Source organism: Psittacula echo, assembly GCF_963264785.1.
Source record: "Psittacula echo genome assembly, chromosome: 9".
NCBI lineage: Eukaryota > Metazoa > Chordata > Aves > Psittaciformes > Psittacidae > Psittacula > Psittacula echo.
In genome coordinates this window covers 7441649-7460051 of record NC_137745.1, presented here as the reverse complement: position 1 = coordinate 7460051, position 18403 = coordinate 7441649, and the positions used below count along the sequence as shown (strand labels likewise).

Below are 18403 nucleotides of genomic sequence, written 5' to 3'. Positions count from 1 at the left end.
ATCTGTAATCTTAACAAAGGTCATATTTCCATTTTTGGTTTCCAGCCATAACACAAAAACAACATCTTGGCTAGATCCACGGTGCCTGAACAAACAGCAGAAGCCTCTAGAAGAATGTGAAGATGATGGTAAGAGACTGAAAATAGTGAAATAATGATGTATTTGGTCCATTTCTACATGGCTTTCGTCCTTTTTCTGCTTTCCAATAACTGTGTTCAGAAATACTTAAAGTAAAAAAAAAAAGGCTTATGAGTAAGTGTATAGAGACAATGTCCATTATGTTTTAAGATCACTGTGTATGTAAAGTAGCTGTTTAGGTGGTAGATCACTTAGGAAAAATCAAAGAGGTGCTACAAATAAGAGGCTGTTTTTGCAAAGGCATTTGAATAGTCACTGATGCTGAACAAGACTCAAAGCTTTCTAGCATGTTTGCTCCTTGGATCACTGTGTAGGAGGAAAGTGATTGAGTCTCTGCATGCTCTATTGTGTTATGCTTTAACTACCTGCTTTACATGAATTGAAGGAGTTATGTTGTTGTTTTTGAGCAGAAATAACTCAAGTGCCTCACTTCTGCTAAATTCTGACAGTCCACTTAGCGTTATGATTGCTGAGAACAAATTCTATTTGAAGGTGTAGATTTTGGCAGTGAAAATTTACACTGATATGGTTTTGTATTCCTTGAGATGTTGAAAATGCAAGCCACTGTCCCATTTAGAGCAGCCAAAAGCAGGACTGTTAAAGGAGGTGCATACTTTAAGAGATGCTGGAAGAAAAAGGCAATTCATCATGATGAAAATAACTTAAGTGTTTGGGAAAGCCTGTGTGGAAATTTTGGTCTCTGACCAGGAAAGGAGACCTATTCTAATGCGTAATTTTGGCTAACACAGTGCTGTGATGGTAGACATATCTTAAAAATGGAAGGGCTTCCTTTGACACTGTTGGTGATGTCCTTATAAAGTTAGTTTTCATAATATGATTAACCTAATCTGGGTGAGTCAGCTCAACAAGAATTATTTTATTTTGGAAAAGAATCGGCTCAATACCTTTTGACTTAGGTTCAGATCGGCCTCCAGAACTGCTGTTACTATTTTTACATGTGCACTTTTTCATCCTCTGCATCCCTTCACATGTGGGATTTTGCAGGAGATGAGAATTTGCCTCTGCAGCCTTTGCTGCTGTGATGAAGCAGGTCACCAACATCCTAGTGCACAGTGCAGAGTACTCCCAAACCAGAAGGGTGTGCAAAGCACAGGCAAAAACCCAGCACACCAAGCTGACTCCTGCTTCAGATTCTTAGCAACTGGCATCGTCTGTCGAGGAGCAAGCGGAGGGAGCTGGGTTAATGAAGGCCTTGCTCGGTGCCTAAAAATGGATATGTCAGTGGGTAATCAGAACAGGAGCAAAATTAAATAACAGCATATGGAGGCAAAGCTCCCTCCTCCTTGCAGTAAGCATTGCTGGCAGTTTAAAGAGGAGGTTGCTAAATCTCAGCATAAGCTTTCCTTTCTCAGGGGGCAGTTTTCCTTGGAGCACAACTTCTGTCCTGGCTTTCTTCACCAGCAAGATTCCCACTATGCTGATAGACCCAGTGATGCCAACAAGCAGCACATGCTGCTGTGGGTCAGCAAGCCCCATGCTGTGCCCCCAGCCAGGACAAGGAGCAAGCGGTAGCTCCTCTGTCCAACATTTTCAAGTCTCCTCACAGAAGGGAAAGTTTCTCTTGTCCTCTTTAGCAATTATAAAACAAACACTGGAATTATTAATTCTATTGTGATTAGAAACATACAGCTGATATGTTTGTATTTAATTCAGTTCATAACTTTGCAGAGTAGTGGCATTTTTGTTTACTGGGTCCTTAAAATCAGTTAATTTCATCTTCCCCCCACACCCTTTCACTTCATTGACTAAGTTGCTCATTAATTATTTTCAACATTCAGTAGTTAAACCAGTTGCTTCATAGGTATAGCAGTGCTCTGCACTTTTACCTGGCTGCTCTGTTCTTGCTTTGCACATAAGAATGATTATACTTCAGAAACTGTGAGCACAAAGAAGAGTGAAGGTTATTTTTACTGCATCATAGAAGCTGTCATTTTTGGCAAGGGTCGCTGTTGGGTGTATTTCCACTGATGTCTGTGGGAGTCCTCCCCTGTTTTGTTTGGTGTGTGTGTGTGAGCTTTCAGGCTTGATCTCATCCTGTTTGTGGTTTCTATAAATGTTAGATGTTGTTTCAGATTTGTTTGGGTGCAGTTGCCTCGTGTGTTTTTCTTGTTAGGATACGTGTCCCTAACAAGTTTTTGATTGTTTCCAGTTGTTTTAGGCTATCAAAGGAAATTGTAATTCATATTTTATGCTAACAGCCCTAAATAACTGTTTTGGTAGAACATATAGCAAACAGGTCATGGAAGTGGTATTTTTAGGTGTCCAGATTTTCCAGAGCAATGCTGTGGCACTGCATCTTTTGTTTGCTTCTATAATTCACTTATGTGGCTGATACTTTTCTGTATTAGGTTCAAAATTGTTTTTACCATCTTTGTTCTGTTTTTGTCACCATCTTTCATTTTCAGACTGCATTATTATTATTTATAGACTAAGCAATACTTTAATCATCTGTGTCACTGTTAACTTATGAATATGGAGCAGATAATGATAAATGAAGCAACAGTGAATATTGATGGCTTTGTGTCATTGAAAAATTATGTGATCTTTGTCCCAGGTGCCCTGCTAAAACTGGCCCATTCTTGTATATGCCTCACCGGTGCATCTGGACTTTGGTGTGTGACCCTGTGCCTCCAGTTAAACACGGAGCTTTGCTTCATGCCTATCTTAAATCATCCGAATAGCTACACTGAAGTCCTTGTGCACACATAAATTTAGGTACTTTCTTTAAAACCTTGCTATATTAGTTCTTATTTAGATGCAAGGTTTTCCTCTCAGATATCTTCATTAGTATTCAGTTCTGGCCTTCTGATAGATCCATGTGTCTACAGAACGGATTGTGAAGGTTGAACCTCACAGGTCTGGGGGGAAGCTTCACTGCAATGAAAAAAACACATATGTAGTGCTTTGCCATATCAAAATGTGCTGTGGAAATAGTCAACTGATACAGATTTTGAGAATACAAAGCCAGTTCTTTCATTATCTACATCAGATCCATCAATATTCTGATCAGTAAAGTGCAATAAATGAAAAGCTTGGGCTCGGGCTGTAGAAAACGAGTGCCAGTTCTGCTGTTTGCTGAAGGGAAGCTTTTGCTTGGTGCTGAAGTTGTCTGAAATTTTCTTTTAATTTTTTCTGTCTCATTTACTGCTCTTCCCTTGGAGAAGAAGGGGTACACACGGAGGAACTGGACAGTGAACTAGGTAAATCATCCATCTTTTGTTTCGATGTTTGACTCCAACTGCACTGTTTTGAGCTTTAATTGCTTACTTTCTCCTTTGTATCATTTTGCATCTTTCAGTTTTTTTATTTCAACAAGCCTAACTTATCAGCGAAACTCCCCTACCACACAAAGCATTAATCTTCCCTTGGCTTTAGATCTACACTGTTTTTGTTACTGATTCAGAGCTTGAAGGAAGCTGGAGGGCCTTAATCTTCCCATTTGTCCAAGGCTGATTCTTCCTGGGCCCTGCGGAAGTCAGAGGCTTTTCCATTGGCATCAAAAGCTCCAGGAGAAAGCTTATAGATGCTAGCATTGAAATTAAGCTGTTAATGATGTCTTTTTATGGTGGCCACAAACATTTCCCAGGCAAGCGCATCAAAGTGTGATTTAGAAAGTTTAAGTATTACATAGGATGCTTCTGCTGAGCTTGTGAATGAAACAGCTGAAAATTTTGCCTCAGTAAGTGATTTTATAAACAGATCATTTTCAATGATGTGCTGCACTTTTATTTGCTGCATCTTTTTGTGGAGAATGCTGTCTTGATATCTAATCTCAGTGGTGCTCGTTCTGTTTGTACTGATGGTAGAGGCAGTTGTTATTTCTGTTCAGCTATGCTCTGGTGCACTTGGAAAGCTGAAAGGCAGAAGAAGTTGCATAGGATTTTATTTCCACTCAGTCTATTATTGCTTTTAAAAAAGGATTATATTTACAGTTTATAATTCTGCGTGCTGGAGGATTGTGTTACTAGAGAATTAACCTCTGGTTTCTGTAATGACTTGCAAGTAAGTGTATTCTGCTTCAGGCGTCTGTGTGATTGATACAGCATCAGCGGCCAGCAGCTATTGAGTGGACTTGTAACACTACTACAGGAAATGTTCTTTTGGATAATATGCCTGGAATAATGCTGGAGGCCTAAGTTCTTTCAGTGCAAGAATTTGAAAGAAATGACAATGTAAAGAAGAATGTAGTCATTTTCATGGTACATTAGCATTATGCACAGCTCAATATGAATAAGCAGCAGACCAAGTAACATCAGAAGTAGGTGGATGCACACCAACAACCTGAAAGATTTGTCATGAAGGTCTTCACAAAGGGTGACTTAATAAGGGAGAGGTTTTTAAAAAGCAAATTTAGAGGCAGTAATGAAATGGAAATGTTCCATTCTTTCAGTCCGATATCAGGATGTAGTGCAAAGGAAGAGCTGAAAAAATAGGTGCAGGGGAACTCATTATTTGATAAGCCTGACCCCAGTTCTGCAGATACTTACATACACAAGTGTTCTGCTTGAGCATCATGAGATGTTACCTTTGTTTTAATGCACATAAGCTTTATTGAGCTCACAGCCCATTGATATACTGTTGAGATTTGCAAATGTTGCAGTGCAAAGAAAGACATTTTCAAATGGCTCAGCTGGTTACTGCAGCATTAGGGACAGGGCATGAAAACATATGGCCTATTCACTAACTGTGCTTGTGGTTAGTATAACCTTGTTGACACCAGATATTCAGCTCCTGAGATTATCAACAGTTTCTGTTCTAAATATAAGAAAATGAAGACTTTGAGCATTTACGCAACTTCTTTTTTTCCAAGGAGGTTTGCTGAATATGGAGTAATGGGTCACCTCTAGTTAACAGAAGCTTGTATGAAAGGACACAAAAATTTGACCTTTAGAATAGGATTTGACATGCACTTGAACAGATCCTCCTGGCCTCACAGGGAGCAGTAAGAGCTGATATACTGAGGTCATCTCCATCTCCTTTATAGTGCAACTATATGGCAACTAAAATACTTGGTGGTTGGAGAAGTTCTTTTATAGGAATCAGTCCATCCCTTCCGTAGGGTAGGAGGTAGGATATTAAACAAGAGCATCTCAGTAGGAATCCATGTATTTACCCCAGCTTCAAAGTATAAAATTGGAGATTTGTCCATTGAATTTATCTGCTGACAAATGCTCTGAGCTGCCAAGAAGCTAGACTGTGCAACATGGCTATGGAGAATACCACCTTTTGCTTTAGAGAACTGTCAGAGGCTTTTAGAAGTCAGAAAGTGCATCTGTGTAATCGACAAGTAATGTGTTGAAAGCTGCAGTTTTCTCTATTGTTACTTCTGAAAACAGAGATGTGTTCCATAAATGGAAAGCTGCAAAGATACAAAACTGAAAAGATTTTGGCACAATAAACAGGCTAAAAGCAAAAAAGAAAGAAGCTGTTTAAACTTTAAAAATAGAAAACAAGTTATAGACCAAAACAGCAAAAGATACTTAGCAGTAAAAAATGTGGGAAACTCATATTTAAGACATCTGTGCATTCCTTCTCCCCTCCCTCATTCACTTTTATTTTGTTTCTGCCTCTAGCTTGGTCTCCTTACCATTTTACTTTCAACATAGTGCAACAAATTTAAGGGTTGCCTCAACTTCTGCTTTTCCTGATTACATGCTAGGTCTTCATTTAACTGCACTGAAACTCTTTAAGCCAGTCCCGCAGTGTTCTCAGCATATGGGACTTCTCTGTAAATCTGAGAGTTCCCTTTGCGAAAAGACTTTCAGGTTTGACCTCTAGCTTTCTGAGTTCTCACATAGACTTGCATGGGGTAAAGGAATATCTGTTTCTGAAGCATTTATTTCAGATTGATCTGCTGGTAAAATTGAGGAGTATTTTCATGTCCAAGAGTTAGCACTGGCTTGCATTTAGTTGTTTATGTCTCAAGGAATCCAAAGATATTAAACCCAGTAAGGATAAAATAATGAGAAGAATGGAAAACGTACCTTCTATCTGCGAGTAAGGGACATGTGGAGCAAAACCCATGGAAATTGATTTCATCTGATCTCCAGCCAATTCTGAACAAAAACATAAACTCTGAGTAATTAATCCATGTGTGTTTGTGTAGATTCAATTCATCTCCAGTCTGGAGCTATTTCTATCCTTATGGCGTTATAGTCAAAGACTGTGAATTCAGAACTAGATCCTTGCATTTATTCTAATTAATGGGCCGTTGTTGATTGTATTGGCCCAGTAATTGATGCCATTAATGAAAATAAATCTTTGTATTTGATAACAGAAAAGCCCCATAGATTATTTACTATAACTCTTGATAATTTAGTGTTAAATTTTGCAGAATTATTTGGGGTATTTGAACTTGTGTTATCTGACAGTGGCTTTTTTTAAATCATTCTTTAAATGGATGTGCGGAGTCGGTGTGACCACATTTGCATAGTCCAGGCATGGTGGAGCCTTCTTTCAAGTGGACTCACAGTACTGCACAAAGGCACCACACTGCATTGGTAATAGAATGATTATTTCAGTACTCACAGGCAACGGGAACATTGTGTTTAAATGAGTGGGACAAGGATCAGGCCCTTAAGTAATACATACAGCTTTAATAACCCTCAGTTGGATGCTGAAGTGATCTTATTACATTCACTAATTATAGTTAAAGTACTATGTGCAGTCTAGAAAATCAACAAGAACAAAAGTGGATACATTTCCAAATGTTAATTTCATCTTCAGAACTGTTTTTTTGTTAATTATGCTAATTGAAAAATGAAATCTGTTACATGTGATTATGGCAATATGTGTTTTTACATTAAGTGCTGTGCTGTGAAATACATCTGTGTGCCAGCCCCACTTGGGTGAATTCTGTGTGCCAGGCGTTTATGTTAAATTCAGTTTGCCCTGTTTCAAGATGCGCTTTTGTGTTGGGGTCATGGCTGAGCAGTGCAGTGTAAACCCCTGACATAAGAGTCAAAAAGCCACTTTTTCAGCAGCGATGAGCATAAATGGCTCAGCCCTGGTACAGGGGATGAAAGTGGTCTCTGTTGCTGCCATCATCTCTCCCATTGCCCTAGAATGGTGTTAAAATGCCTCTGGCTGGTTGCCTGCATCAACTTTCACTGCAGTGCTCTGCCCATGGTGGTGAAACCCAGGAGGACCTTTGAGGCATTCCCAGAGAGGAATTTTATTGATTATTTGTTCCTTTAGTGCAAAAAGCAAATCGACTGGCATGAGCATCTTCCCACTGATTTGTTAACCCAGCACTGGTAGTACAGGTGGTGCCATGTTATGCCAGCCTTTAAAAGGAGATTGTGATCGTTCTGAAAAGTGTTTGAAGTCTGAGCTACCTATGGGTTTTTCACACTGTCAGAAAAAAACACATTGGAGGCTTCAGTAATGCTTTTTCTACTTCCAGAGCTGCCTGCTGGTTGGGAGAAAATTGAGGATCCTGTATATGGTGTCTACTATGTAGAGTAAGTGCTTTCCTCTGCAGCAGTCTGTGTGCTTGGTTGGTAACATCTCATGTTGAGGAGGAGAAGGAGGAGACCCTGACCTCTTACTGCCTGGGGGATCTATAGGGGCTGAGAGAGGGCAGCCCTGCCTTGCTATTCCTATGCTCTGCTGGACTCTGGCACCTGTACCCTGGCATGGGAATGGGCTCAGGGGATGCAGGAGCACCCTGGGAGGAGGGGCTTGAGCTCTAGAGGTGAGCTCAAGGATGACAGGAGCACCCTGGGGTTGGGGCATGCAAGAGCCCCAGCACCTCACTAAATGCTTTTATCCAGAGAACATAAGCAAGCATGCAATTAACTGAGCTTTGTCCCCTTGGTATAGTGCTATGATCAAGATATGAGTGTGCAGAGCAGGCCACCAATTCAGTTATGAGTCAAAAGGCACTCGAATGAATGAGCCTGTGTGACCAAACAGCCACGACAGAGGTTCTTGCATCAGGCTGTGTTGTTGTGAATAGAATTACAGGTTTAATGGGACTCTCTCTGGAATTAGAGCAGCTTCTTCTTTATCTAGATGTCAGATCGCTCCCTTGGGAAACCAGAGATCTGAGTTTTGTTTCATCACTGACCCCATAAAATGAATTTTTAATTATGTGTATACTCCTGTCTGGTCGGATGGCTTATGATAGCCCTCAGAATAGACATGGAATACAGTTTCTGTCTGCTTTGGCTCATTTCTGACCCTGCCATCTGTGCCTAGGGAAACAAGGTTAGCAAACTGTGTAATTAAGGCTTGACATTTATTTACCAAAGACATCAAGAATATTTTTTGGCTATTAAGTGCCATGCCAAGAGGTCTTTACAGCATTTTTTCCTGTCACTTTATATATATATGCCCATTAGTTTTGTGGCACTCTGTAGTGCTAAAATTAAACAGAAAGTAACAGCAACGAGACATAAATTTATTTTACTTACTATCTATAAGCTAGCGAAATGATTATAATTTGAGCATTTGTCTCTGTCCCAGTTCAGGCACTCTATTATTGCATAATAATTTTTACTGAGAAACCACTCTGTCATGAAAAAGTCTGTGTAATTTTTAAAGTACTTCTCTTTTTTCCTTAATTTTCTGAACACAACTTGAAATGGGAAACCTTTTGCAGAACTCATTAATTTGGTTTTGTTTGATCAGTTAAATATTTTCCAGGGCTTTAATATTGATCTTTACCAGAAAAATTTCTGCACATAACTCCCTAGAGTGCTTTTATGGTAATTACTTGAAGAAGTGGTTGGTTGTTCATTCAGGGCTTTTATTTTTTTAATATAAAAATACGGGACATAATTACGTGTTTTTATATAAAAATGTGGGACAAGAGACAATGAATAGCAAGTTCTTATTGGTAAACTTTGCCTTGGATAGGAAGATGGGCTTTAACCTAATATAATTTTCTGTTTGCTCCTTTGCTATAGTGAAATCACTATTGAAAAGTTGCTCTTAACCAGCTGATGAGCACCTCATCTCAGCTACAGAGTCCCCAGATCCGCCCTACCACCTTGGCATCTGTGGCCATATGGCTTCATAGAATGGTTAATCCTCTGCACAGTGTACTGCTTGTCTGGCATGTTTGGGGCTGGGCTGCTGCTTTTTTCCTTTTCCTCTTAGTTTTGGCTTTAAACGTCTCATACAGGTCAAAAGCAGCCTAAAGGCCCTCCAAGGGGCACAGCTGGAGTGTCACCGCATGCTGGTTTCCACTGAGAGTGTTTGCTGGTGGCTGATTCTGAGTAGATTTTGATCCATTTGGAGCCCAGCTTTTCAGCTATAGCCTGCATTGCCATGAATATTTTTAAGAACCCTATTAATAAAGTGCATTGATGAAATAGCTGCCAGATGTTACCAGATGTTGGGGTTTTCTGTTGAGGCTTTTTTTGGGTAACTTCAGCAAGCCAGGGAATGACTGCACCTCTGGGAATCTGATTAAAGCAGGGATGACATAGGCTTGTCTTTTAAAATGAAATGAGACAGAGCGCCTTTTCTGCTGCAATCTCATTTTCCACTGATAGATCACTACTTTAATGTATTTGAAGGAATTAGCCATTCCTACTCAATACATCAGATCTGTACTGGAATCTGCTTGTTTGCCTAAATACAAGTGGTGCAAGTAGGCGAGCCTTACTCCACATACGCTGCTGCTGGATTTGTTTCATGTTTTACTCCTTTCCTCAGAGGAGTTTCATGTTTGTCCATCATTCCTGCTTGTCACATAAAGGGTTTCCTAATTTATTGCTCTCTTTCATCCAGCCACATCAACCGGAAGACGCAGTATGAAAACCCAGTTCTTGAAGCAAAGAGGAAGAAACAGCTTGAGCAACAGCAACAGCCACCTGAAGGTTGGCACCACAGAGGGTGTGATGGTTGGGGTTTTCGGGAGGGAACGTGCCCTCTCTCCCCTTGGCAGCACAGTGCCGATGTGTTTGTACTTCCCTCCGTGGCATTAAGCGTTTAAAGGCAAAACAATGTGTGTAGGAAAGGTAACAACAGCCCTTCACGTAAGATGTGGCAAAAAGAAAATCTGAACCACTTAAACAGAGCAGCTTTCACCCCTGTTAAAGGGGAGACATTTTTGTTTTCTTGTCCTTTATTTCTGGAAAGTTTCTGGGCTTCCCAGAAGCAATTAAATACCACATTTTCCTCTTTAATCTGCTCCATTAAGTTTCTCACTGTAGCTGGTATTGTTCCAGTCTGCACTGGGACTCATAGGCTATTGAAGGGACGAGGAGTGGGCATTTACATGTACACCAGAGAAATCCCTCTGCATGGGAGACTTCTTAACACAAGACATTTGGATGAGATCAAGCTGTAAATCTGAATGAATTTCTTTTAAAACACTTTTTTTTTTTGCCTCATTTTTATCTTTTTTTTTTAATTTTTTATTTTATTGTATTTTATTGAAATGCAGCCCAACAGCAGTGAGGGGTTTGTGGCGTTTTGCTTTGTTTTGGTACCTTCGTAGCTTTCACACCAAGTTATTTAACAACAGTTTCCAAGGGGAAAATAATTTAGGTTTCAATATTCCACTGGCAGCACCATTTCACACAACATCAGCTCTTAGATGCTGTGAATGCCATGGAGAATAGATCTCATATGAAGTCAAGATGACTTAGAAGCAAATCATGTCCCAAATTTGAGTGTGAGGTAGGGTGTCCCAGGAGACGAATCAGTTGACCTGGACATAGAGACTCCTTCAGAACTGGCTTTTAGACATCCCATTCATTTTATTCCCTCTGTCCATGACTCTGTTTCCTCTCTTACCATGCTTCTCACACCTTCTCTGCTTGAAGCCCACACTCCCAGTGTGTGTACGTGCAGGAGCTCATAGTGCTGTCATGAAACAAGTAACATTTCCCTCTCTGCCCTCTCTAGAATGGACAGAAGAGTGTCCATCTCTCCCCGCACCCGCTGCTCCAAACCATGTTTCAAACAACCAAGAGGCAGTTCGGGAAGCACCAGTGCAAGGTAACAACCTTGTTCAACCAATTTAAACCAATTGTAGAAGTGCAACAAGGTTTTTCTCCTTGGAATGAAATTCCCTCAGCCAGCAGCAAAAGAAGTAAATCTATGATTGGTGTCACATGCCAGGGCAAATACTGCAGACCTGCTTTGAAGTTGTACATGTGTACAAGTATTTTGGGCTAGTACAGCCTTATTTATTAGTGTCAGTGATCTGGGTATAGCCAGCGGCTCACATACCAGTTGCTTGTCTTAAATAACTTATCTGACAGGACATGAATCACCCCGAATTTGAAGCATGAGCTGAAACATTGCAAGATCAGGTTGCCAGCTAGAACAGAGTTTCACTTGTACCTGTTGCAGTACAAGTGCTCTATGGTTACATGTGATTGTAAGTTGGCTTCAGCTTTGTCTACATCTAAATTGCATAGCAAGCAAATGCCATTACCCTGATAGGCAGGAACCAGTGGCTGGGGAAGGTAAGAGAGGGGGAGCCTGAGTGGAGGGCATCATCCTGTCAGAGCTTGGAACAGCCATGGGGAGGTTGTCCCTTGGAGCTGGAAAATACTCCCATGCTCTGCAGGTCAGCCATGGTCTCCAAAGATAAGCTCAACAGGGATGCTGTGGTCCTAGGCAGACACTGGTCTTCCCCATGGAGACATCTGTGAATGCCACCTCTGCCTTTTACACTGCCAGGCTGAAGCAAGGGCTGCCAAAGCATCTGTGCATGGCAGTGCAAAACAGCTGTCATGCAGGGGTTGATATTAGAAGCATCACTCTGCTCTCCACCCACTCCCAACTGACAGCCGCTGAAATGGTGCAGCAGCATTGCAGGATAGCGTTAGCCTGTCCCAGCACCACTCTGAGTGACATGTCCTTGTACCCACTGATGACTCCTGCTCTCTTTCATTCCTTCCTTTCTCAGTGCTGCTCCCTTTTCCCTCACTCCCCATTTGCAGCAACTATTTCCACCTTCCCTGTCCCCCTGCTCTGTGCCTAGGGGTTTCCATCTCTCCCACTGATGGTACTGCTGGTGGGGATGTGGGCATGAGTACCCCTCTTTGTGCCCCTGCTCTCTGGGATTTTGTAGATACACTCATTTAAAGCATGATCCCCTCCCAAGCGCTGTAGGTGGGATGTAGCCTATGGTGCTGTTGCCCTGTTACTGCAGGGCAAGTTCACTTTGTGTTTGTAGGCAGACACCAGCAAACTGTGCTTGTTCCATTTGCCTTTTGAACTAGAAATCAGGACCAAGGCCCGCTGCACGCTGCCTCTCAGGCGTGCTTGTTACTGAAGATGTTGGGTTGTATTTTGATAGTCAGGGTCCTTTTGCAGCCTGGGCTCTGAGCAAAGATCTGCCCATGATGTGCAGGAATGCCGTGTTCCTGTGCTACCTTTCAAAGGCAGAAGACTGCAAGTCCTCACTCTGCCCTCTCATGAATAATCTTCAAAAATACTTCTTATTTCTTCAGTCAAAGGCTTACGAGTCTCAAATCCCCTCACTCTCCCTCAAGCTCTCCTGTCTGAACAGAGCCCCTTAGCAATGCTGCCGAGGCTTTTGAGATACACGCTGCTGATCCTGGAGCTGTCACCAGAGGGCTTAGTGGCACAGTCTTTTCCCCTCTAAGCATTAACAACAATTAAAAGTGCAAAGGTGTTTATAGTGTTGGCACTGTGAAGTACAGCAACCAGGATTACTTTTCTGAGCCTGTGCAACATGCTTTGCAAGGATGCGCTTTTGTCTTTGGAGCACCTCGTTCCCTCTTAATTGTGTTCCCAGAGAACATTGACCGCCCTCCAGCACAGCTGCTCAGATCCCAATCCGCTCTTTGATCCATACGTACTTCACAACATGTTTCATCCACAACGCGCAAGGAGCAGAAAGGAAAGAGGACAGACTTCAGTGTCTGAAGAAGAACATCAACGTCCTCCCCTTTTTCATGGGAGCAGGTCACAGGGTGATAGTGGTGGTGGGGGTTATGCTAAAGGGTTATGGAGTGTCTTGCCAGAGCTCAGAAGTTGCTTTTTGCTTGGTGGGCTGGGAGAAGGCTGAGTGGTGAAAAACATAACGATACTCCTGTCTGCAGAAACTCTTGCTGCAGACTCCTGTAGGAGGCATTTGTGCTGCCCCTGTCCCATCCTTCCTGGGATGGATATAACCACTTCAGGACAGAGATAAGACACATATATAAGCCAGCGGTGCCAGCTTTAATATATTCCATCCTTTAAAGCAGCATGTTTTCTTCTTTGTAGCGTTGTGGCTTTGGTGTGCACAGGCACAGCTAACGAAGTGCCAGTTACTGAGGGGTTTTTGTTCACTTCATTTACTATGTGATTGGATCCAAGGAGATGGATGGAGTGTGATGAGATGAGAGGATGCTGAAGTGCAGTCCCATCCCAACACACCGCTGTGTTTGTCCATGTACTTGTTAGAACAGGGAAGGGCAGAGGAAAACCAGATCAAACACTATTGCATGCCTGTTTATAGATTTTCCAAACTTCTTATGCAGGAAAACCTTTTTTTACACGGAACCCCTCCGAGTTGAAAGGGAAGTTCATCCACACCAAGCTAAGGAAAAGCAGCAGGGGTTTTGGCTTCACTGTTGTTGGAGGGGATGAGCCAGATGAATTTCTCCAAATCAAAAGTTTGGTGCTTGATGGCCCTGCAGCGCTGGATGGCAAAATGGAAACAGGTACCAGTGCTTTAAATCAAAATTGCCACCACCACTTTGCTTTATGTTTTTATAGCTGGTTTTATGTGCAATTCATAAGTGACTGTGGTTGTTGTCCTCTTTGGGGGGAAAGGATCCAGCTGTCCCATCTGCAAGCATTGAAGTGAGATACCTTGAGGAACATGTTCAGAATCTTATAGCAAGGCACTTCATGTGCTGGAATTTCACCTCGGGTGTCAAAATATCCAGCTGGAGCTCTCCCAGCTCCTGCTCTCCTCATGTTGAGCTGCAGAGAGGAGCCATCAGTTGTGAGATCCCACATCAGGCTGCAGGTTACTGCTCCCCACTGTGGCGATGGCTGCATTAAACATGCCTGTGTTGCAGCCCCGGTGTTAAAAAGTAAATCGTAACTTAATCAATACCTAGATCTCAGGCTGAAGTATGTCTGAAACATGACACATGACACTATATTTGAGCAGTTGGTATTTGAGAGCCGTCTGTTATAGCTCTTATGTGTCTCAGTTTTGTTTCTATCACATATCAGTGTAGCACGGTATATAACAGTGAGAGCTGGACTTTGAAATGGTTGTTAAATGGGCCATATACCATCACTTCAATGTATTAATTTTTTGCATGAGCCAATTCTGATTTCACTTTCATAAACATTTATGTACATAAAGGCTTTATGCAGTGAATCCATTGTGTACAGAGACTTCTTGCTTTCCCAAGTATCACCACTCCCTTTCCTTGCAAAGATACTTAAATGCTCCTATTTGCCTATGGGTACTGTGGATCAGCTCGTGGGCTCTAGTTCTACATTCCTAGGGTGCACAAAACATATGTGTTTGGTATATGTCTGTGTCCTCTGCAGGGGACGTCATAGTCAGCGTGAACGATACTTGTGTGCTGGGGCACACTCATGCTCAAGTGGTGAAAATCTTCCAGTCCATCCCCATCGGTGCCAGTGTGGACCTCGAACTGTGCCGAGGCTACCCCCTGCCCTTCGATCCCGATGATCCCAACACAAGCCTGGTTACGTCCGTGGCAATTTTGGACAAAGAGCCGATCATTGTGAACGGGCAGGAGAATTATGACTCCCCAGCAAGCCACAGTAGTAAAACAGGGAAAGTAAATGGCACAAAGGAAGTGAGACCCAGCAGCCCGGCTGAGGTCTCCTCCAATGGACCCCATGGTTACCCCAACGACACGGTCTCTTTGGCGTCTTCGATAGCAACACAACCTGAACTCATAACTGTGCATATAGTGAAAGGGCCTATGGGCTTTGGGTTTACTATAGCAGACAGTCCTGGTGGGGGTGGGCAAAGAGTGAAACAAATCGTGGACAGCCCAAGGTGCCGCGGCCTAAAGGAGGGTGACCTTATAGTCGAAGTCAACAAGAAGAATGTGCAGAGCCTCACTCACAACCAGGTGGTGGATATGCTGATTGAATGTCCTAAGGGAAGTGAAGTCACATTGCTGGTGCAGCGAGGAGGTAAGTCTTCAGAACTGCTTTGTAATAGTTCTTCTTGACATTTAAGAAAGAAATGCATGCCGTGGAAGACCTGCTGTCCTAAGCTTCTCTGTGGAAAAGGTTTATGTCCTGAGATGCAGGTACTGCCCCAAGCTGGCAGTTGTCAGGTCACATAGATGGTTGCAATTATTGTTTGATGCTGCACTGGGGGAATGTGCATGGTGATGTACATTCGTCCGTTCTGCATTCTGGTAATGCACAAACATTACCAGAATGCACCTACATTCGTGCATTCTGGTAATGCACAAAAAGGTAGTATGGTTACACATATGGTTACACCTTTACATACATAGCAAACCCTGATCTAATGTTCATAAAAAGATATTTTAAATAGGACAGGGACATTTCTTGAGCTGTTTTTGAGATGGAAAAGGCCGGTAATACGTTCTGTACTTTGCAGTGTTCAAAACCAGCTATCCAGAGACTCTTCACTGTGGAAGGGTTACACCTGGGGTACGGCTGGGAGTAGAGGAGAGAATTCAAGCTTCTCTAAGTTGTAAGCAAATTAAATGTTACTTCTGGACATGCTTATTTGCTGTGCAATGGCGAGCTGAGCCCATTTTTGGTTGTATTGCTGAAAGGCAACCAGCAGGTACAAAAACCATACTCCAAGCAGTATGTCTACAGCCCACATGGGAGCATGGATGGTGGGTAACCTGTCAGTGGGGTCAGTCCTTCCACAGGAGCTCTTTCCCTGCACATAGTAAGTGTAAAGTGACCTGCAGTAACACACCCCACCTCACTTAGCACACTTAGTCTGTGGTCTAAAATTACTGGACAAGTTAGTGTCAAGCTCGTAGGGAAGGTCCAGGTCAGATGTTGAGTACAAAGCTCAAGAGCAGAGGAGTCAGCCCTTCATCTCTCGGCTCTGGCACTGGCAGCAGGAATCTGAGGGGCAAAGCCCCAGCAGTGATTTTAATGGCCCATGCAGTGATTTTTATGTGCACATTGGTGCTCAGCACCTTGCAGGGACCAGCACAGAGGCAGACGAGCTAACAAATAGGTGCTGAACACAGCCCCCAGCCAGCCCTGGGAGGTGTGTTTGATGTAAAAAGTACTTTTCTGATGCCTTTTCTAAAGTATTTTGAGTGTAGTAAGTTAGCAACAAAAGCCAGTCTGCTTTAATGGGGGATGAGTCGCTTCCTGAATTTAAAAGTTGTTGTTTTTAAAGACCTATTTCAAGGAACTGAGGACATTGATTCTGCAATTAGCAGCTCTGGAGAAAGCACTGCCTTTCTTTTACTTCTTCCTTTCCAAGTGCTTACTGTGTTTTTGTGATTTGGTAGTAAATGAAAAAGTAGAGAACAGAATATATTAAGAGTTTTCCAATTTTCAGAGTGTGAGTTCCTGAAAGACTTTCAGTACTGGAGAGGTTTAAAAAGTGCACAGCGTTCTCATGATTAATATATGTATTATGGAGAAAATATGGTTGGAAGAAAAATAGCAGCTATTATTAATCCTCCTGGAGAGCACATATATATCTGGTAGCACCATACATTAATTATTTGAATTGTGGCTGACATTTAATAATCCTCCTTATGCCTTGAAGGTGTAATGAAAAGATTTGATGAGGAAATAGAAGCATAGTTTTAATAAGATAGTAAATAGTTCCCTGGTTATCTTGCTGAATCTCTCTTTTTTTTTCTTTTTTATCAAATTTAATCGAGATACCACATGTTGAGTGTTTGCTATCACCTTCCTGGATAGATACCATATCAATCTCCTTAAACTGCCTCCCTCCGTCCTTCAAGGTCTTGACATTTCTGTCTCAGCACAGGGCACTTGCAGTTCCAAATTTCATGCTCTCGTGGTGCAGAATGCAGGAACTGTGGTGGCCCTGGATCCACGCTTAATCATTGAAACATGATTCTCTTCACACCTAGAAGAAAGCTGAGCCAAAAGGCACTCAGGTTGCGGCACAGAAGCTGCAGGGTACACACAGCAGTTGCCCCATGGCCAAGAGCAGTCAGGTTTGTCTAAAGCTTTGGAGATGGAGCTGGCTAAAACACACCCAGCACTCAGTGCTGCTGTACTCCGCTCCTTTCTCCTGTTACTTTACCTTGTGTAGTTCCTGCCAAGTCTCCTGTCAGAAATACCATCCCCAGACAAGGTGCCGCTATTTATTTTGGTCCGATTGCAGAAGTGCATTTGGCTCCAGTGTCTGATAAGCTCCTTCAGGGATCTTGAAACAGCTCTTCTTTAGCTTCCCTGTCAGTTGTCCTTTCCTCCTCCTCCCTCTGGTGTCCAGTGAAGAAAATGCTCAGATGCTGTCAAGCATTCTCACATTAGCCTAATATTTGCATTCAGTCAGGCTTTGCATGAAGCATCCCTGCAACGCTAAGGCTGGTGTTCAGAGCTGTTGAAAGGATTTGTCAGAAGTGATTACTAATCAGGCAGAAAAAGTATCAGAAAGAGATGTGTAATATAGGGGAAAAGCTCTGCCTGCTTCAAGCTGCTGGTGCACTCCAAACAACAGGGTTTAATTGTTAAAAGCAAACTCACAGTCGCTGACAGCAGCCAGTAAAATATTTACAGTGGATTTAGCTGAAGTACTGGCTTATGGGAGCAGGCAAATCCTGCCTTTGCCTTTGAGTGAGGAGCAGGATGGTTTCAGGAAGGATGAAGCTGAAGTGCCCCCTCTGTGTGCTCGGTTGCTCACATATCATCTGAAAGCCATCTGCAGGACTTATACAGGATTGGGGCAGGGGGATAAATACATTAAGAGAAGGACAGTGTCTGGTCACTGAGATTTTGTGCTCCAGAGGCTCCATAGAAAACTTGCCTTACCTGTGTTCTAATACTTCTTTTTTTCCCCTTCCTCTTGTAGGGCTTAATTCTATTACTGCTGTTGTTTTCCTGTTTCACCTATACTTAATGCTGAATAAAACTCCCTGAGTGTTGTATCATGGCTTGGACTTCAACACTTGAGGGGTTCAGAAATTGTAAACTCTGAGCAGAGACAGGGTGCAGAGGAGCTAATAGGGTTTCATGCATAAGCAGATCAGAAAAGCTGCCTTTGCATAGCAAAATGAAGGGGCAGAGGAGACAAAATTACTGTCTCTAATGTTAGGTAGGAGAGGTAGAAGATACT

The 18403-nt window shown here is 42.4% G+C and overlaps 1 protein-coding gene across 1 annotated transcript in view; it reads left to right on the top strand.

Moving 5' to 3' along the window:
* Nucleotides 1-18403, top strand: part of MAGI1 (membrane associated guanylate kinase, WW and PDZ domain containing 1) — a 345222-nt gene that overhangs the window by 275358 nt on the left and 51461 nt on the right. Inside the window, exons 6-12 of the mRNA XM_080625535.1 lie at nucleotides 46-128; nucleotides 3324-3359; nucleotides 7565-7622; nucleotides 9901-10099; nucleotides 11023-11209; nucleotides 13620-13802; nucleotides 14653-15273. Of these exons, the coding sequence (XP_080481661.1) occupies nucleotides 46-128; nucleotides 3324-3359; nucleotides 7565-7622; nucleotides 9901-10099; nucleotides 11023-11209; nucleotides 13620-13802; nucleotides 14653-15273 (1367 nt within the window). The remainder of the gene's footprint in view (nucleotides 1-45; nucleotides 129-3323; nucleotides 3360-7564; nucleotides 7623-9900; nucleotides 10100-11022; nucleotides 11210-13619; nucleotides 13803-14652; nucleotides 15274-18403) is intronic.